This window comes from Hippopotamus amphibius, chromosome 12 (genome assembly GCF_030028045.1).
Source record: "Hippopotamus amphibius kiboko isolate mHipAmp2 chromosome 12, mHipAmp2.hap2, whole genome shotgun sequence".
Classification (NCBI taxonomy): Eukaryota; Metazoa; Chordata; class Mammalia; order Artiodactyla; family Hippopotamidae; genus Hippopotamus; species Hippopotamus amphibius.
Window position 1 is genome coordinate 16,739,923 of NC_080197.1, and position 19,619 is coordinate 16,759,541.

Sequence of the window (19,619 nt, forward strand, 5' to 3'; positions counted from 1 at the left end):
GCTCATGAGAGAGGGGATATATGTATAAATACAGCTGATTCACTTTGTTGTACGGTAGAAACTGGCACAACAGTGTAAAGCAATTATACCCCAATAAAGATCTGAAGAAAAAAAATTTACAAAGGAAAAATTACACCACTATGTAAAGGGAAATCAAGTATTGCTTAGTGGAAGTTGAAGATGTTCTACAAACACACATATACACAAATCCGAAAACAAACAATGTTATTCAACTGTAGATGTGATTACCTTTTGATGAGCTTTGGAAAAATGAAGCTTTTGCTCTATTAAAAACAGAGATAAGCAAAGGTTAGAAAAATGTTAAATGCTATTTGCAAACACACTTTCTCTTTAGTCTGAAATAAGACTTTCTCACCCTGCCTTTCAGTGTTACTTCATGTCCTATATATGTGCATCCTTACATCCTTTCATTCACCCCAAATGGTTTACATAGCCTACATTTTAGGAAACAGTGCCCATCTTTCCTGCTTAACTTGGGCTCATCCTTCAGTCCTTCGACTAAATATAAATTCCTCAGATTAAGTATAAAGTCCTTCTAGGACTACTCCGTAACTAATTACCTTCTCCTTACATAGTAGGCAGTAAGTAAACTTTTATTGAAAGAATATTCCTTCATACTACTTTTTCATAGTAATCATCACAGGATGTCATGTTGCGTTTCTGTTCATTGTCAGTCTCTTCTTAACTTGGCCGTAAGTGCTTGTGCCCTTCTGTACCCCAGATCTCGACATAGGGGGCTCCCAGCGAATACAGACGAGGCAAAGGGCTCCGGCAGCCCAGGGCCGGTTTAGCCCCGCCTCCTCCCCCAGCCCCAGCCGGGCTCAGCCCCGCCTTCTCCTTCTACCAACGACAGCCGCCTCCTCCTCAGCGGCCGTTGGCGATGGGCGGGGCCACACGTGACGCAGGCCGCACGTTTCCAGCCCGAGAAGCCGTCGCGTTTCTGAGGAGACGCCCGGACCCGCAGGTACCACCGCGCTAGGAGCCTCGGGATCGGCCGCTTCCATCACCGGCATCACCATGGGGGCTGTGCTGGGCGTCTTCTCCCTCGCCAGCTGGGTGAGTTCGGGGTCTGGTGTCTCCGTTGGTCCTGTGGTTTGGGGGCGGGAGACAGGGCTCCCCAAGCTCAGACCCCGACGGGCGTGAGCCCCAGAGGCCCGGGGTTTGGGGGGGCCGGCCCTGGGCTGCTGAGGGTGTCCGGGGGCGGGGAGGTGGGGGTCCAGGATAAAATCCTCGATGCCCTGCGATCAGGATGAGGCGGCTGGCCTTCAGCGACTGTGGAGGAACACAAGAGGCCAGCCCTCCATTGTTTACAATTTTGATTGCCCCGCCCCCGCGATCCTTCCGGCCTTGGGTCCCTCCGGAGCTGGGTCGGGATGGGACCGGGGACTGAGCTCCCGGGGCCTGGGCGCTGTGGTTTATTTCCAAGCACTTTCTTAAGGTGGCGTCATTTATTTGGGCGGGGGGGGGGTTGGGGGGGCCTTGAATAATATTTTTATCCCATAGCACAGGATTTGCCAAAGCTACAGAATCTGTGGCAGAGGTGAGATTTTAACCGAGGCCTGTCTGCGCTTGTGGCGCAAGGGAACGAAGGGAAGGCCTTGTGGATTATTATTCAGAACTGAAAGTCATGGCCTGAACATTTGGGGACCTTATACAAGTCATTTCTTTCTGGTTTCCCGTAAGATGTGGGCAGTCACCCCAGCATTCCTCGCCTCAAGAGCTGTGGTGAGGATGAAGTGAATAAACGGGTGGAATCACTTTGCAGATAGTAAACAGCATATTTTAAGAAGGCAATTTGGGGTCTATGGAAGCGAATATGCCGAGTTCATTCATACACCGGCTTCAGAGGTGCATGATTCCTTAACGTCATTTCCTTGTTTCCTAATTCCCCAACTGATTTTATTGACGAAGGACAGTCTCAGCTCATTCCACTACTTTTTCTTAGGAACAGAATGTATTTCCCATCCTCTAAGGTTGTTGATCTTAAATTAAAAGGGCTGTTGGTCATTTAAGGGCCTAGATTATAGTGGTTTTCCAGTTTTTCAACCTTGACCCAAAGTAAGAAATAAATGTTACATGGTTGATTTAATACACCCGTTTAGACACAAGTTTCGTGAAAGAATTCTTACCTTTGCCCTCTGCTGCACAACTTTTTTTGCTATCACGTTAAAGAAAATCCTGGTCCAGTTGATCTTTTTTTTAGTTTACTAGTGGGTCAAACTCACTATTTACAAAATAGGTTTAGAAAGAAGTAAATTAGGGAGTGAACTGGTAATATGAAATCGGAAACACATTTTGGCTTTGATGTAAAACTGAGATTTGAATTGATGCCATCAAAGCATTTCTACCTATAAATCACTTTTGTATTTTATTAATTCCTTTTGTTCAATAGGAACAAGCAAGGAATTCAGTGTGTCAGAGAATGGATTGAGGGAGGGGAAGAATAAAAGAAAACGAAGTCAGAAAGGTGAAAGGGAGCCAAATCACAGAGATACCCATTGGCCAATTTAAGGACGTTGGCTTTTACTCTTAGGTGATTATGGGGATTCATTATAGGAAAGAGGAATGATGTGATCTGACCAGTGTTTTAACAGGATTGCTGTGTGGAGAATAGCGGGTAGAAAAGAAAAGGTAAAGCGGTGTAGGGGAGGAAAAACTTTAATTTCCTGTGGGTTTGTGGTTGTGAGGTAGGAGATAGATGGGCTCCAGGCTAGACATTTACAGCTGGCCTGTTCACACCTCTGGAGTGAGAAGATGAGCTCCAGGCCAGACATCAGTTACCAGTTCCCTTTTTACATTTCCTAAAGCAAGAGACAGCTGGGCTCCAGATGACATATTTATGACCGGACTCCTGTCTATATTTTGAGATTTGCACCTTGCTATGAGAAACAGCAGCAGAAATAGGGTAAATAACTGGACATTTGGACACTTTTATGGCAGGGACAGAGATGGACTAACCCTGTTAAAGAGATCAAGAGGTCATATACTCTCCATCTTTGGGACAAGGGAGACACTACGCATGCGTAAAAGCCTTCGTAGGGTCAAAAAGGCAGGGGATGGTGCCAGACCAAATAAGCCTTGCTATCTGTCTCGCAGAGGCCTTTGCGATAGGATCCATCTTAATTGAGAGGTGCATGCACACCCAGGGGAGGGTCCAGAGGCAAATTAACCCTGGGGTCACAACAATATGATTGGCCAAGAAGAAGACAAAGACCCGGGAGACCACCCCTTTATAAAGAATATAAACTCCTCAGAGGCACGACTCTGGGGACTCTCTCCCTGAGCATGCCTGCATGTACTTTCCTTTTCCAAGAAACATTTTTACTTTTCTCTTTACCTTCTGCCTTCTCGCCTGAATTCATTCTTGACAAGGCAGGCGAGAACTAGGGACCCAGGCCCTAGCCACTGGCCCCTGCGGGCCAATGGTTAGGACTCTCGGTCTGGGAACTAAGAATTAAGATCTTATTTCTAGCTGCTGCTCGCTGCTGCTTGCTGCAAGCTGCCACTTACTGCTGCCTGCATCTGAAAGCAGTTGGGGCCTGCGAATTAAACTGAGAACAGACAACTTAGCAAGAGAAAAAAAGAGTTCGTGTACTTGTGCAACCCACATACATGCAGGAGTTCTGAGTGATGAATAACTCAGAAGGAGTGGTTAGAATATAAGGCTTATTATATGTCTAACTTAATTGGGGTTAGGGTTGGGGGAGGCAAAAAAGGGCTTCCATGGAAAGAACAAATAGTTTTCTTTAGGAAAGACAAATGGGTTTTTAGGAGAACAAACAGGAGATAAGAAAGTTTGTGATAGTCCTTGTTTATGTGAGTGGAGAGGTCTTTTTATCTCCTTCACGACCATAAAACTCCTTTGGAGAGAAAATTTATGGCAGTTGCTGCTTTCAGTCAGATGAGAAAAACTCCGAGAAAGCGTTTTTTTTCTGTCACTTTTGAATCTCACGTCTTCATCTTAAAATAATGTTTATACTAACTCAGGGTTCTGAATGGGTTGCTATAGCAGCGAGAAAGGAGCTATTGCATTTAATCCAGGTGAGGGGGGATAGTAGTGGCTTGGACCAACGTGATAGCTGAGGATGCTATGAAAGTGGCCAAATTCTGGATACATTTTGAGGATAGAGCTGATGTACTGACAAATGGAATGAGAGTTTTGGGAAAAGAGAAGGCATCAAGGATGACGCCAAGGTTTTTGGTCTGGCAACAGGAAGAGTATGCAATTGACCTTGGTGCTTGGACCCTTTAATCAATAGAAATTGATAAGAGGCCAGATGAGAATTTCAGGCAAGCAAGAGGGAGAAAAAACAAGTAACAGGTGCCCTTGCTTCTGCCTGAGGGGGAGTTAGGGGTTGGGGAGCTGATTCCTTAAATGGGATGAAGGTAGGAGTGGATCAGTGGATTGAGCAAGAGGTGTGGCTTAGGTGATATGTTCTCCAGGGGATCATGTGCAGCACGCTGCTGGTTGCTCTCGGCACCTCAGAAGTGGCAGTTGGTTTGTGGCCTTTTTGTATCTTATTGTTGGTGTGTGCAGCTATTTTCAGTCCCTTGCAGTTTCTTTGTATTCTGTTGCTCAAGGGGTAGTCCAGGTACAAGCACTCTGGTAAAGGGTCCCAGGTTCCAGCCTATCTCAAATAGTGTTATTTACTAAGATAGGGAAGTGCCCTAACATATAGTAGGACAAGTTTGTTCCACAGATTGAGTACCTACTGTTTAAAGGTGCAAGAGATGTAACACTAGGTGGTCCCCTCCTCAAGGTACAAGACAGTTATAAACAAGTAAGCAGGTGTATTGGTTTGCCAGGGCTGGATAACAAAATACCAGAGTGGGTGACTTAAATAACAAATTTATTGTCTCATGGTTTTAGAGGCTGGAAGTCTGAGAAGAAGGTGTCAGCAGGGTTGGTTCCCTCTGAAGGTGGTGAAGGGAGACTCTGTTCCTGGCCTCTTCCCTAGTTCCTGGTGGTTTGGTAGCAATCTTTGGTGTTCCTTGGTTTATAAATCTCTGCCTTCATCTTCACATGCTGTTCTCCCTGTGATGCATGTCTGTGTCCAGGTTTCTCCTTTTTATGACGTCAGCCATGTTTGATTAGGGGCCCACTCTTCTCCAGTATAACATCATTTTACCTAATTACATCTGCAGCAACTCTGTTTCCAAATAAGGTCACATGCTGAGGTACTGGGGATTAGGACTTAAACGTGTGAATTTTGGAGGACACAATTCAACATATAGCAAACAGTAGGCAATTATCATTAGTTTATTTAATTGGCTGGGGGGCAAAAAAAGCTAAAGGGAGTCAGGAGTGTGAGATTGCATACAAAATAAACCCGTAGCAATTAGTGTCATTGTTTTTAGGTGTAAAATGTCTGTATTTCTGTCTGCGACCAGATACAGACATATATTACCGTCTTTTGACCCTGATTGTAGTTAAGAATTGGATACTGAGGCTGGTCAATTCCCCATGGCTATTTTGATTATAGTATTAATAGTTATCGTGATATATAGAGCCCCTGCTATGAAAGGCATTGTGCTGGGTGCTATATATTCCTGACAGTATCTCATAAAAGATTATTACTGGGGCCATACTGTAAAACCAGAATCCCCCAGCATGACATCTGCTGCTGCTGCTGACTTTTCTGAATTAGCCTATCCTTGTAATGTGACTTGATAACGTCACCTGTCAAAGCAATTCAGGTGGTTTCCTAATTAAGCATATAGGAGAATGACTCAAAGTATGTCCTCTCATCTGGAATGCTTATTAGGAGAATTTAGCTGACGAAAGATCCAGGTTATTTTTTTTTTTAATTGAGGTAAATTTCACATAACATAAAATAACTATTTTAAAGTGTATAATTCAGTGACATTTAGTACATTCACAGTGTTATGCCATCATCACATCTTTCTGGTTCCAGAACATTTTTGTCACCCCAAAGAGAAACTTGATACCTGTTTAGCAGTCAACTCTCTTCTCCCCACTCCCTCCAGCCTCTGGAAACCACTAATCTGCTTTCTGTCTCTGGATTTACCTATTCATTCATATGAATGAAATCATACAATATGTGACCTTTTGTGTCTGGCTTCTTTCACTTAGCATGATGTTTTCTAGGTTCACCAGAAATATACCAACTATTAGTACTTCATTTTTATGGCTAAATAATATTCCATTTTGTGGGTATACATTTTACTTATCCATTCATCAGGTGATGGACATTTGGTTTGTTTCTGCCTTTTGACAATTGTAGATGGTGCTGCTTTGAACATTCATGTACAGATTTTTGTTTGAATATCTGTTTCAGTTCTTTTGGGTGTATATATGAGTGGACTTACTGGGTCATATGATGTTTCTATGTTTAACTTTGAGGAATCTCTGAGTTACTCTCGCATGGAGCTAAATGTCTTTTGCTTTCATTATTTATAAGGGTTTCCATGTAATGTTGGCTTATGCTGTCATATCAGACTTGGTAGCAAGTGGAATTAGGTTTCTGTTTTTCTCAGTATTGAGATACATTGTTTTTAAATAAAACGTAGGAACGTAACCAACATTTATTGGGCTTTTACTATGTTTTAGGTAGTGTTGAGTGCTCATTTAATATAGCAATGTCTGAGGGAGGAAGATTCTGTTATTGAGTTTATTTTACAGATGGAGAAATAAGTTTACATTATGTAACTTGTTGAAATAAAGCAGCAAAAATAACATTGACTCTAGAGCCCATGCTTTTAACCACTTCTTCCCAGCTATAATTCTCAGTTAAAACTCTTACAGCCTGGTTTGCCTCATCTTCTTCTGTTCTGGATGTCACAAAGAAGTCTACTGAAGGAGGTCTCAGATGGTGATGATGTGCTTATTACAGGTTCCATGCCTTTGCGGTGGTGCATCATGTTTGCTGTGCAGTTGCTGTCCCAACAGCAAGAATTCCACTGTGACTCGCCTCATCTATGCTTTCATTCTCTTCCTGGGCACTATTGTATGTTGTATCATGTTTCATGAAGGGATGGAAACTCAGCTGAAGAAGGTAAGTAGAGGTAACAGTAGGCTCGCTTAATGTAGTGGGTTTTATTATTTTTATATTTTGCAGAGTTTTAGTTGTAATTAGTATTTATTTCTACACTGTTGTGAAGCTCAATCAAGTTCATTGGTTTGTTGGAATTTTAAATTTTGGTTACAGTCAAGACACAGAATATGAAGGTGTTAGTCTTTTCCCAGTGGAAAGGTAATCAGAATGAACATCTTTAGTGTAATAACTTATGGAAAAGATATTAAAAGAGTGGCCCTAAAACTTTATCTTTTTTTGTATGTTCAATTTTAAACATTTAAATTAGACTAGCCCTTCATCTTTGGAAGCAGTTGCATGAAAACTCATGGGAAAATGGGAGATAACCTCAGCTGCAGACAAGGGCCGAAAAGAGAGCACTTGCCTTTTACTTTCAAAATGCAACTTGTTTATACTATTTGGTGACAAGATTGTAAGTGAATTGGAAGGCAAAGAGAAAAGGCCCACAGGAGAGTCTTGCAGTTGTTGAAGTGGTCAGTTTTATAAATCCATGCTTTTCTATGGTGGAATAGAATCTCTCTTTAAATGTGGGTATTCCCATTAAAATTGCTTTTTCCAGATTCCTGGTTTCTGTGATGAAGGACTTAAAACCGAAACCAGGATGGCTGATATAATGATGGATAAAGGTTGTGATGTGCTGGTTCGTTATAAAGCCATATATCGAATCAACTTTGCCTTGGCCATCTTTTTCTTTGCCTTCTGTCTGCTCATGTTTAAAGTGAAAACCAGTAAAGATCCCAGAGCAGCGATACACAACGGGTATGTAGAAATTATTTATTATTGACTTGTTATATTATGGTGTGTATCCTCCCCTTCAGTAGTTAATGTTGCCATTTTGATGAAAGCAGTAGAGTATGTAAATCAGTGGCCCAGATGTTTTTCTAACCTATTGTACATGGGAAATTGTTTCAGCGTCGTTTTCAATTGGAGCCCTGCAGAGTGGAAGAAGTAGAGTGGACAAGGAGAATCTTGTCTTTTTTCTGTATTTTTTAAAAATACCTTTGCTTCAAATGCCTAGATTTTTATGGAACACCTAGGAAACAGTTCCTGTGTTGTACTTACTAGGCATTACACACACACACACACACACACACACACATACATACATACACACACATTTTTTTCTTTCTATTGTTAAAAGATAAATACGTACCTGATATATTTAAACAATATACAGAAAGATAAATAGTGACTATATTTGGGCCACTTATTCACATATTCTGTTGCTTTCCACTCCTGATCCCCCGTTCCCCTTTTACATATATTTCAGAGAGATTAAATAAATTGCCTGAGATCTCTCAGCAAGCGAGGGTTGGAGCTAGGATTGAAACTCAAGTCTGTCCAGCTCCAAAGCTGCTTTCTTTCCACTCTGCCACGCAAGGCAGTCTTTAAAGATTGACTGAAAGCCAGGTTTGGTCCTGCCTTTGCCAGTGACAAACTGTGATTATGGACAAGGCATTTATGTCCAATTGCTTGATGTGCAGCAAGGCAAGCTGAGATGCTGAGGTTTGCAGCAGAGACGGGAAGACAAATCTCAGATCCACCTCCCCGAAGGTGAGAGGCTTTAGATGTTTATGGGATAGAGAAACAAAGTAGTCTTAGGTTTGGGGAAAGGGAATTGGAGGTAAGGAAAACGTGAGGTAATCAGTGTTCTGCACAGGTGTATCTGAATTACATGCTTCTTAATAGGATGCATGTTCAAAAATGGAAATGCTTAGCATAATCTGAGGGTGGAGTTTTTGACACTGTGACATCAAAAGGTCATTCATTGAACACCTGTACAGCCCTGTTTTAGGGTCAGTGGTCCCAACCAGCCTTAGCCAGCTTGAACTGGACAAAAACTCCCAGTTTCTGAAAAACAGCTTAAGCCCCTGTTACTATAGCAACCCATTAGTCAGAGGCGTTTTATCTGTAGGGGTGGTTAAAAGAGTCTTGTAATATTTTATCTAGACTGTATGAACTTTGGAGGGTATGGAATTTGGAAAAAAAAAAAAACTAAGACAAGCCTTGTGGAGGCAAAGCTGCAAGCGGAGAGGTCCTTTAATAAGCTGCTCCCTTAGCACTGTTCTGTAAGGCAAGCTCAAGAATTTCTGTTAGTCACCAGTTTCTGTCAACTATGGGGCACGGTTTCAGGATGGGTTTTTTAACACTGTGGGGCATGGTTTTACCATGTTGTAAAAGATGGATTCGGTGATTAACTCCCCCCCCCCATCTAAGTTGATTGCTCTATATTTAGCTAACATTGTTAGTTTAGAATGCTCCAGAATTCTAGAAAAATTCCTACCTTTAAGTGCTAAAAGTAGGGAAGTACTAAAGTAACATGCTTCTTTCTTCTTATGAATGTGAATGATTTGGTCTCTGAGCTAACATTTGTCCTTGAACTGTGTGAAATATTGAATGAAGTAGTTTCATGTCAAATGAAGAAAGAAGCACAATCATGTTGGAAGTGGCTAGCAAGCCGTTATTTTTGCATTTTAGAAATTCATTTTTCTCAGTGTAAAGGCAACAGTTAGCATTTCATAAATGCACTTTTATATTTTAATAGGTTTTGGTTCTTCAAAATCGCTGCCATTGTTGGTATCATGGTTGGCTCTTTCTATATCCCTGGGGGCCACTTCACCACAGGTGGGTTAATTATAACATATACAAACTCTACCAATGATTGTGTTAAAGCTATGTTTTCATTACTGATTTTGTAGAACTGATAATTAAATGAGATGGTGTCCAATTACCATGACTTGATACTGATATTGAAATATTAATTGATTGATTAAAGCCAGGAGACATTCTGCCCACTTCTCAGCTGTTCTGGAACCATGTGTTAGTCGTTTGCCAGTGTTTTAATAGTTTCGCTTCTCACTTGGCAATACCAAGCTAATTGGAGAGCTTGTCAACATAAGGACTTGTCACCACTATCCCTCTCTTAACCTGCTTCCTTATTGTGGCATCACGTGACATCTGTGGCTTTCCACTGTGGTTTTTAATCCCTGTAAGTAAAGGGAAAGGATTATATCTTTTCCATTTGGAATGTCAGACCCTAGGCTCCCCTTGGCACAAGCTGGAACAAGTTTTAAAAGGTCTGAAACCCATCGTAACACTATTGGAGAATGCCGTTGAGTTTGGAATTGCAATAAACTTGCTGTACTGCTGGAGACAGTGTGTCTTTATTACAGTTCTCTTACTTGAATTGAAATCTTTTTAAAATGTTGGACAGTAACATTGTGAAATGTTGCTCCTATGGTAAAGAGTAACTTTGTGCTTTTGGTTTGTAGCCTGGTTTGTTATTGGCATGGTGGGAGCTGCCTTCTTCATCCTCATCCAGCTCGTGCTGTTGGTAGACTCTGCTCACTCTTGGAATGAATCATGGGTAAATCGAATGGAAGAAGGGAACCCAAGGTGCTGGTATGCTGGTAGGTATCTAAACCCCTATGAGAGCCATACTGCGTTATGCTACGTTCAGTAGGGTGAAAATTGGTCCTCGTTAGTATAAAAGTTTGTTACAATTGTGGTCACTCATGTTCGTTTTCTTTTTTCTAGCTTTACTCTCTGTCACAAGCATGTTTTATATCCTGTCAATCATCTCTGTTGTATTGCTCTACACATATTACACCAAACCAGATGGCTGCACAGAAAACAAGTTCTTCATCAGTTTTAATCTGATCCTTTGCATTGTGGTTTCTATTATGTCAATCCATCCAAAAATTCAGGTAAGGTTGTGATTTCTGCTTCTTCCTCCTGTGAAAGATTTTTAATGAATGCTAAACTTGAAACGTAGGTAAACTTTTATAAAATTGTTTATATCATGAGAATGATTCTTATGAATCTTTAGCAAAGATATTTTAGGGAAATTAAACTAGAAAAAAAAATTGAATTTTAATATTTAAAACAACTCATGCTCTTGAGTTTCCTCATTTAAATATGATTTTAAAAATTCATGGAGTTTTGGATATGATATATGAAAAGAACACCTAGACATCGCCTCTCCTTTTAAAAATTAGAGAACTGAAGTTCCAGAGGGGTGATGGGTCACCTAGTTAGTGGCAAAGTTTAGCTTAGATTTCACTATACCAAGGAACTAGTAGTAAATCCAAGCCTTGGTATGACACACAAGAATTTCCAGGATCATGAAATGCCTGAAAACCAGTAGTACATGCCTCCTTTTTCTTGGTTCTTTTTCGGGCCAACCGAAACTGAAAGGTTACTTGTCATCCTTCAACTGTCAGCAGAATCAGAAGGTTCTCAGTAACAATTCAGTGGGTCCTAGGAAGTATGCTGAGTTTTAGAAATTCAGTCCTTACAATTCCTATGGCATTGTTTTCTTTTTGATTCCTTAGGAACACCAGCCTCATTCTGGCCTCCTGCAGTCCTCTCTCATCACGCTCTACACCATGTACCTTACATGGTCTGCCATGTCCAATGAACCTGGTAAGGGAATTTTAATAGTGCATTCTTTTGATGAAAAGAAAGTAAGAAATGGCAATTCCCTGGAAGTCCAGTGTTTAGGACTCTGTGCTTTCACTTCTGTGTGTCCGGGTTTAATCCCTGGTTGGGTAACTAAGATCCCGCAAGCCAAGTTGCACTGACTAAAAAAAATAAAAAATAAAAATAAGAAAAGAAAGAAATTACTGCTTTGGTGGGTGCAAAAACTAGAGCTGGAGCAAATGTCAGACAAATGAACAAACAAAAAACTTCACTTAAATGTACAGTGTCCACAATATTTACCTTTCAAGTTTTATTCTCCATGTCTATTCATAACTATTCAGAGCTGACAGCCTAAAGGACCACAGTCCTTTATGTAATCCAGGCTTTTCCCTGAACTAAGTCAAACTAGTTAAGAGCTTAACAAGGCAATGTTGTTTTGGCCCTTTGTAGAATTACTTTAATTGAATTTCACTTTGGTGGTACAGGCTCCAGAAGAAACAGCTGCAGAAAATCTCCTTTTGTAGGTCTTAATGGGGTATTCTATGGACTCGTTTTCAAGGAAAGCCGTTATTGCAGACCATTCAGTGATGACCCGACTTATTTTTATTGTATTCCTGTGTAACTATGTTGAAACAAAACTAGGGATAAATTCCTTGTGCTTTTTTTTTTTTTTTTAATAACCAGGCCAAGTTTATTGACTCCAGCCTTGTTTTGCAAACAAATTAGTCTTTTTTTTTTAACTTTTTATTTTATATTGGAGTATAGTTGAAAACTAAGTGATAGTTTCAGGTGTATAGCAGAGGGATTCAGTTATATATTTTCCCATTTAGGTTGTTACATAATATTGAGCAGAGTTCCCCACTTTACAGTAGGTCGTTGTTGGTCACCCATTTGAAATATAGCTGTGTGTACATGTCAGTCCCAACCTCCCTAACTATCCCTTACCTCCCACCCTTCCCCCCCCGCCCCAGTAACCATAAGTTTGTTCTCTAAGTCTGTGCAAACTCCTTGTGCTTTAAACACAACTTACAGACCGAAAAAAGACTTACCAGTCAACTTCAAAACCAGTGAAATCAAGATTGACGTTTATGAAATTTGACATAATACTTTGTTGTTGTAGTTTCATTTCTTTTTTTCTAAAACTAAGTCTGTGGTTGCAACACAGATGTGTTACTGACTACCCAGTCACAGGTTCTTTAAAGTATAGCATTCCCATATTTTAAATCATGTTTTACATCACAGATGAGTGATGTATAAGCACATCCCTCAAATCCTTTTGGACCAAGCTGAGTTATACCTGAAGATAGTAAGCAGTTTCTCATTTTCAGATCGTTCCTGCAACCCTGGCCTGCTCAGCGTCATTATGCAAATGACATCACCAACCTTGGCTCCTGCAAATGCAACTGCTCCAGTCCCTACTCCTGCTCCTCCATCACAGAGTGGGCCTTCTCTGAATAAAGAGAATTTTATTGGGCTGGTAGTCTTTGTTCTCTCACTTTTGTATTCCAGGTAAGTTAAAAAGTACTTAGGACAAGATTCTTGTGAAGGTTCGTAATAGAGTGAAGAAGCTATGTTGCTTTCAAAAAACAGTGTGAAGAATTACAAAAATTTAATGCTTCTTTATTAAAGTCATTGACTTGCCTCAGTTACCTTGCTGTGTACCTTTTTTTAAGTTCAGTAAATCCTCTCATCAAATAATTCCTCCCAGCCTTTCTAAGAGATACATTCTCCTTTGTATAGGAGGATAGAGCCCTTATCTGACCCTAGATCAGCTAGAATAGTGGCTCTGAAAATTGGTTGGCTTATCTTTTTTTAAAACAATCTTTATTTTCTGACCATTGTAAAGAATATTTAAACAACTACACAATTTTATACATTGAATGTTAAAGTCTAGTTAATCCAGGACCCCAGATATAACCTATATTAGCAGTTTGCACTCATTCTCCCACCAATTTTTCCTTTGATTCTTGATTTTGGGGGAAAGCTTTTACACATTATGTGCAAAGCTGTGTACTAGAACTGCAGAGATGACCAAGGTCATTGTTGTCAAAAAGTTCTATGAATAGCAAGTAAGACAGGGATGGTAAGTGATATGGCAGAGGGAAGAGTAAGGGACTGTGGGAATTTACTCCAACCTAGTTGATGGGGTGATGTCAGGGAAGACTTCCTAGAGGACATGGCATGATCAGAGAATTTGAAGGGTGAGTAAGTTAGCTGGGAGAAGGTGGGCAATACATTCCAAGCAAAGGAGAGGTACTTGTGAAGTCCTGGAAGCAGACATTGAGAGCATAATATGTTTTGGGAAACTCCTAGACCATTAAAACATCAACTTGTAACGGATGAGAGTACTGTCTCTGTTTTGTGACAACAGGCAGCTGTTCAGAACATTAAGGAAACCCTTCAGAAGTCCTTCAGGCCCCAAAGCAGGAACAGTTCAGAAATAACCTTCATGTGTATAGGCCAGTGATAGCATTTCATCTTCATGGCCCCTTTCTGACTTACTTTCTTGGGATCACGTTCTAGCATCCGCAATGCCAGCAATAGCCAAGTAAGTAAGCTCACCCTGTCAGGAAGTGACAGCGTGATCCTCCGTGATACGACTGCCAGTGGCGCCAGCGATGAGGAAGATGGACAGCCTCGGCGGGCTATGGACAACGAGCGAGAAGGGGTGCAGTACAGCTACTCCATGTTCCACCTCATGCTCTGCTCGGCTTCCTTGTACATCATGATGACCCTGACCAACTGGTACAGGTAGGAGGCAAAGAGAGAATCGAGGGAAGACCACTTAGCCCCTCGGGGTTGCCTATAAAATCTCCACCCATTGTCCTGACCTCAGGATCCCCTTCTTTTACCCATATAATGAAGTTGTGTTCAGTGCACACTCTTCTGAAATACTTTTGACTTTTTCTCCTCTTGCATTTAAAATCCAGTTGAAATTCTTACAGTGAAAATCATGGGAAGGCCTTCCAAACGTGAGTTACTTGAGAGAGAAAATCATGACATAAAGCGATCTGACTTGTCTTTGTTTACTGATTTTTCTCTATCTAAAGATGGCCGTATAGAGTATTCTGATCAAAGTAATCATGTAGTTAGGAAGGAAAGTTTCAGGGAGGCCATTTCAATCTAGATGTTTACCAATATGTAGAACAGCCAGATGTTCCTGAAGAACTTTTTGCAAGGAATAGTCAGGGTTCTTCATGCAGGCAAGAAGATAAAAGCTGTTTGAGAGGCAGAGTCCCCTGCTCATAAAAAGTAAAAATAGCAGCTTTCTCAAGTTTCTTCTAGAAACACATAGAGTAGTATTAGTTGAGTTTCACTGGAGAATTTCTTAGCTTTTGCTGAGGGGCTGTTGAATGCTGAAATTAGGCCCCTTTACCTAACTCTCTGTTGTTTTCTTAGCCCTGATGCAAACTTCCAGACCATGACCAGCAAGTGGCCAGCTGTGTGGGTCAAGATCAGTTCCAGCTGGATCTGCCTCCTCCTCTACGTCTGGACCCTTGTGGCTCCTCTCGTCCTCACCAATCGAGACTTCAGCTGAAGCTCTGAGTGCCAGGGACACCACTGAAATTCATAAAGGTCTCCTTTGCTGAAAGCTCACATTCCTTTTACTTTTGCTTCAACTAATATATTAAGCAAACGCTCTGCAAATAAGACTACATCCAGGTTTATATCAGAGGGCAAGGCTGAATAATGCTTGATGCAGAATCAGAACTTTTCGTTTATACCTATATTATGTTTATTTGTAAGGATATAGAGCAAAAGGAACGTTTGCATTTTAAAGTGAATTACAGCTGTGCTGTGAAGAGAGTTCTTTATTAAGACTTGTAGGTTCCTACAACTTTGATTTAAAATGTAAGACAGAAAAATGTTGAATATTTGAGGCCGTCATTAATATATTTCTATTGCAAAATCTTTAAAAAAGCAAAGTAATTATGATAATGCATTTGTATGATAGTTTTCCTCTGTGAAAGTCTTATGTGAAACAAGCCCTCTGTTTCGTGCTTAAATCCATAGGGCTTGGGGAAAGGAGTCTGTGTGTGGGTCTTGCCCCAGAAGAGGGGTTGCTGGTATGGCTACTGCTTCTCTAGCTTGAGTTTTTTCACTTACTTTTTTTATACTACAGCATTGATGCTGCTTGATTTAAGCCTGTGGCTTTGCCAGAAGTGTTAATTTCAAGAACTGCTTTGTAGGTTTGGTTAAACTGAAGATTCACTTGGGAAAACAGTACAACTTTAGTCTGTGTAATTATCTTGTTATGAGTATGTAAAAGTATAATGCATGTGAATTTATTTTGCACTATAAAGGTATTTGATTAAAATAGAAAGACAAGCTTTTAAGGCCCTTTCTTTAACAGCTTTTATGAGTTAGCAGCCATTCTGTTTTTCATTTTTTTAGACTTATATGGACAGTCAGGTTTATAAAGCATCTTGCAGAATGCTCCTATTCCTTCTACAACTTAAGGTGTGACTGGTGAGTAAAGTCTTGAACTCATTCAGAAATTGTACTAAATACCTTTTCTGGGCAAGACACTTGGGTAGATGAGAGAGAAGGTCAGCACTGTCTGGAAACTTCTTGGGAGAGGTAGCACATAGGAAGGTAGAATAGAATGGTTCACTCTTTCAGGGAAGATTTACTGAGTGTTGTGTACCAGGCCCCATCAGATCTGGGATACAACTTTAAACATGACAGACACCGGTTCTGCCATCTTGGACTTAGAGTTTCAAGGAGGGTAAAATGAGCTGACAGATGGTACAATGTGTTATAATTAGTGCTGTGATTTAGGAATTACAGAGAACTCAAAGGAGAGGTGCTGGGGGCGGTGGGGTGGTGGGTGTCATGGTAGGCTTCTTGGAAAAAGTGATGCTAAGCCAAGAAATGTCAGGATTTAGCTAATAAGAGAGAGATGGGGAAGTGGAATGGCATTGCTGAAGAATAGACTAAACTGTATGTTAAGGATAGGGAGATTAAAAAAAATGTGTTCAGTGAAGCTGTAAAGGGGAGAAGTGGGCAGGTACTAGGTCACGTAGTGCTTTGTAAACCACACTGAAGAGTGTGGACCTTATGCGCGGACAGAGGGGAACATATTCAGAGTGACATGGACAAATGGTGTCTCAGTCACTGTGGCCGATATATGGAGAATGGATTCCAGAGGTGAGACCAGGGGCAGTCCATATGAGATTTGAAACGGAGAAGTCAAAGTGAGGATGGAGAGAAACTGACAGCTGAGAACTACTGAGTAATTAAAAATTTTAACTTGGCAGTTGATTAGCTATGGGGGAGAGGTAGATTCCTGAGTGACACTGGTTTAATCACCTGAGTCTATGGTGGTTCCACTTATATGGTGAGAAAAACTGGAAGGCGGGGAACAATTTGCGCTAGAAGAAAGATGGAGGTGGTCCCTCAAGATGGCCAAGAGTCAGACTGTTTGGGTTTACAAACAAGCTTTGTCATTTTCTATCAGTCTGACTGGTCCGTTAATACTTAGTGAGGGTACTCTCTGCTTTATGACCTTGGGCAACTGACAAGCTGTCTGAGCCTCAGTGTTTCTTTTTATTTGAAGGTTTATCTTAGTACAAAAGATTGTTTTACGAAAGATTATTTAGAGAGTAAAACTACTCTGCAAAGTGCTTAACCCATTTTAAACACTCTGGTGGTAGCTGCTAATCTCTGTGTGGGCTACAGGGAGACTGGACAATAGTCAAAAGTCAGAGATATTCAGCCATGATCTGATGGAGGTTGGATGTGAGGTGTTCTTACAGAATTAAACAGATGGGACATGGAGGGGGGACAGTCTCAGTTGAGCTGTAGCTGAGGGGTCGGGAAGCAGGGCTTGATATGAATTGTTGGAACTGCCACCATTTAAACCAGTACGTGGTTCCTCTGAACCATAAAGTTGCCAGGGATTTGGGCGGCAGTTAGGGGAGGTGTAACGCCTTACTTTGCCAGGGTAAAGCAATCTCCCCATTTTCCTTAAAGCAGAGCCAGCCAGATTGACTTCCGAAAGTCCTGAACTTCAAAAACTTTACCATGTACCATTCCCCACTTTGTCATTTAAAATAAAAGCAATACTAAGCTGTAAAATAGGTGTAACAAAGTCCAATAAAGTTTTTAGTTTTTTCTCATGATGATAACTTTGATATAAATTTGAAATAACAAATTCTCTTTAAAAACAAGGGGGCAGTGTAGTGTCTCTGCTTTGCTTGGTTATACCCTAAGAATAAGTTTAAGTTGGCCTGTTGCTAGGATACCCGGTAATTTACTCAAGGCTCAAGTGAAGTATACACGTGTGCTGAATTATACACGTGCATAAAAAATGTCAGTATTTTCAGTAAGCCCAGGGTTATGCTGTAAAGCAAGGGAGTATTTTGAATCCTCAGACCTCATAGTGTTATCCCATTCCAGACGAGTCACCTGGTGTCATCACCATGAACAGGCCTGTCTGTCCCTCACGATCGCAGATTGGGGACCCTGGCTTTGAGGTCAGCAGTGTGCTCTAGGAATTCATCAAAGGCAACAGCCGTGGCTGCCAATTACATGCTTAGAGCTGGGAGAAAGCTTGTAGGCCCTTGTTGGATTTCCCTTTCTAGGTACTGAGTTGGATGGAAAATAAACTCTCCTGATAACCAAAGATACTCTCAAAGAATGGCCATAGACCTGGTTTTCAGTGCTTTTGATGTTCTGGACAAACCATAACTCAGGCCTAATTTAAACCAGGAGAGCTTTTTTTTTTTCCATTCCAAGTCCCTGCTTGATGATTTTTTTTTTTTTTTTTTTTTTTAACACAGTCACGCTAAAGTGAATGTTCAGTAATGTGAGTCATGCATTTGATCTCTGTGGATTGGTGGCAGATGCCAGGCTTATGCCTGTTAATGGGAACTGCTGTTCATCTCTTTACACTTTGTGTTGGTCTATCCATCCTGTTACCTAGGAGCCCAAATCAGGCAGCCTACTCAGTAGTCTCCTCATTACTGCTGGGTGACTCAAGCCACGTGATGCCTGTATCCTTAGGTGAAGAAAAATAAGAGTTACCTCAAAATAGCAATACGTGCCAAGCAACAAAGAGAGATTGTCTACAGCCCTGTAAGGTAATGATTCTCCCCCTTTTATAGATCAAACCGAGGTATAGAGAGGTTAGTGTCTTGCCCACAGGTACTTAAGTAAGAGGCAAAGCAGAGAAACAAACCCAGGGCTTGATTTTTTTCCATTTAGACCCCAGTTCCCCTTGGCTTATAAGGATGTAGGAGACAAGGTAAACTAGAGACTGCTTAGAGACAGGTAGGGGAGCCAACTGGCTCTCTAAACTACCCATCACTAATGAAGAAAAGTTAGTAGCTCCCTGAAGGCAGTAACAGCTATCTTACTGGGTCACTGTATCCCAAGGGATTGGTACCTTATCAGATAGAAGAGGGTAAACATTTGGTTAAAATTTTTTTAAAAAGAAAAGTAGTGCCCTAAATGATTTTATTACTCATCAGCTTTAAATGCAATAAGATGGAGGGTGGGAGGGAAGCTCAAGAGAGAGGGGAGATGGGGATATATGTATAAATGCAACTGATTCACTTCGTTGTACAGCAGAAACTGGCACAACAGTGTAAAGCAATTATACTCCAATAAAGAGCCAGAAAAAAAAAATAAATGCAGTAATGAAACATTTGGGGCCACTGATGATATAGAAGTGCTGAACCAGTACTGTGAGGAGAGGGTGCTGGGGAAAACTGAGACATTTTAGAAGAGAAACCACAAAGTGCTGACTCATAACATGGAAAATAACCCCTGTGGCTTGTGAAGTACCTAAGTGGATCCTTTTAACACTGTTGTGAGGTAAAAAGGATTGTAGCCATTAGCTCCATTTTTTTCCAGACATGAGAAACAGACTAAGTTCCTTAGAGAATGCTGACCTGAAGAGCTGGTGTGTTGCAATATAAGTACTTACTGCTGCATCATCAAAAGCCAATAGTAAGAGTATGGCTATCTTGAGTATTTCTCAACTGACCCATCACCAACACACCAGACCCACCAGATGGGGACCTAGCTTCTGTCTCCTCTGGGGAGGCCAACGGGGCAGAGAAACAGCCATTAGCTTAGAAAAACAGCTAAGCAGCATGGGACCAGAGCTGATCA

At 41.1% G+C, this 19,619-nt stretch overlaps 1 protein-coding gene across 1 annotated transcript; it reads left to right on the top strand.

Moving 5' to 3' along the window:
- Positions 1-917: 917 nt before the first annotated feature.
- SERINC3 (serine incorporator 3) lies at positions 918-15,835 on the top strand. Its single transcript, XM_057701256.1, has 10 exons — positions 918-1,077; positions 6,876-7,037; positions 7,636-7,835; positions 9,622-9,701; positions 10,349-10,486; positions 10,614-10,783; positions 11,411-11,501; positions 12,827-13,007; positions 14,022-14,249; positions 14,898-15,835. The coding sequence occupies exons 1-10, from the start codon at positions 1,039-1,041 to the stop codon at positions 15,034-15,036; spliced, it is 1,428 nt and encodes a 475-aa protein (XP_057557239.1). The 5' UTR covers positions 918-1,038; the 3' UTR covers positions 15,037-15,835.
- The last annotated feature ends 3,784 nt before the right edge of the window (positions 15,836-19,619 follow it).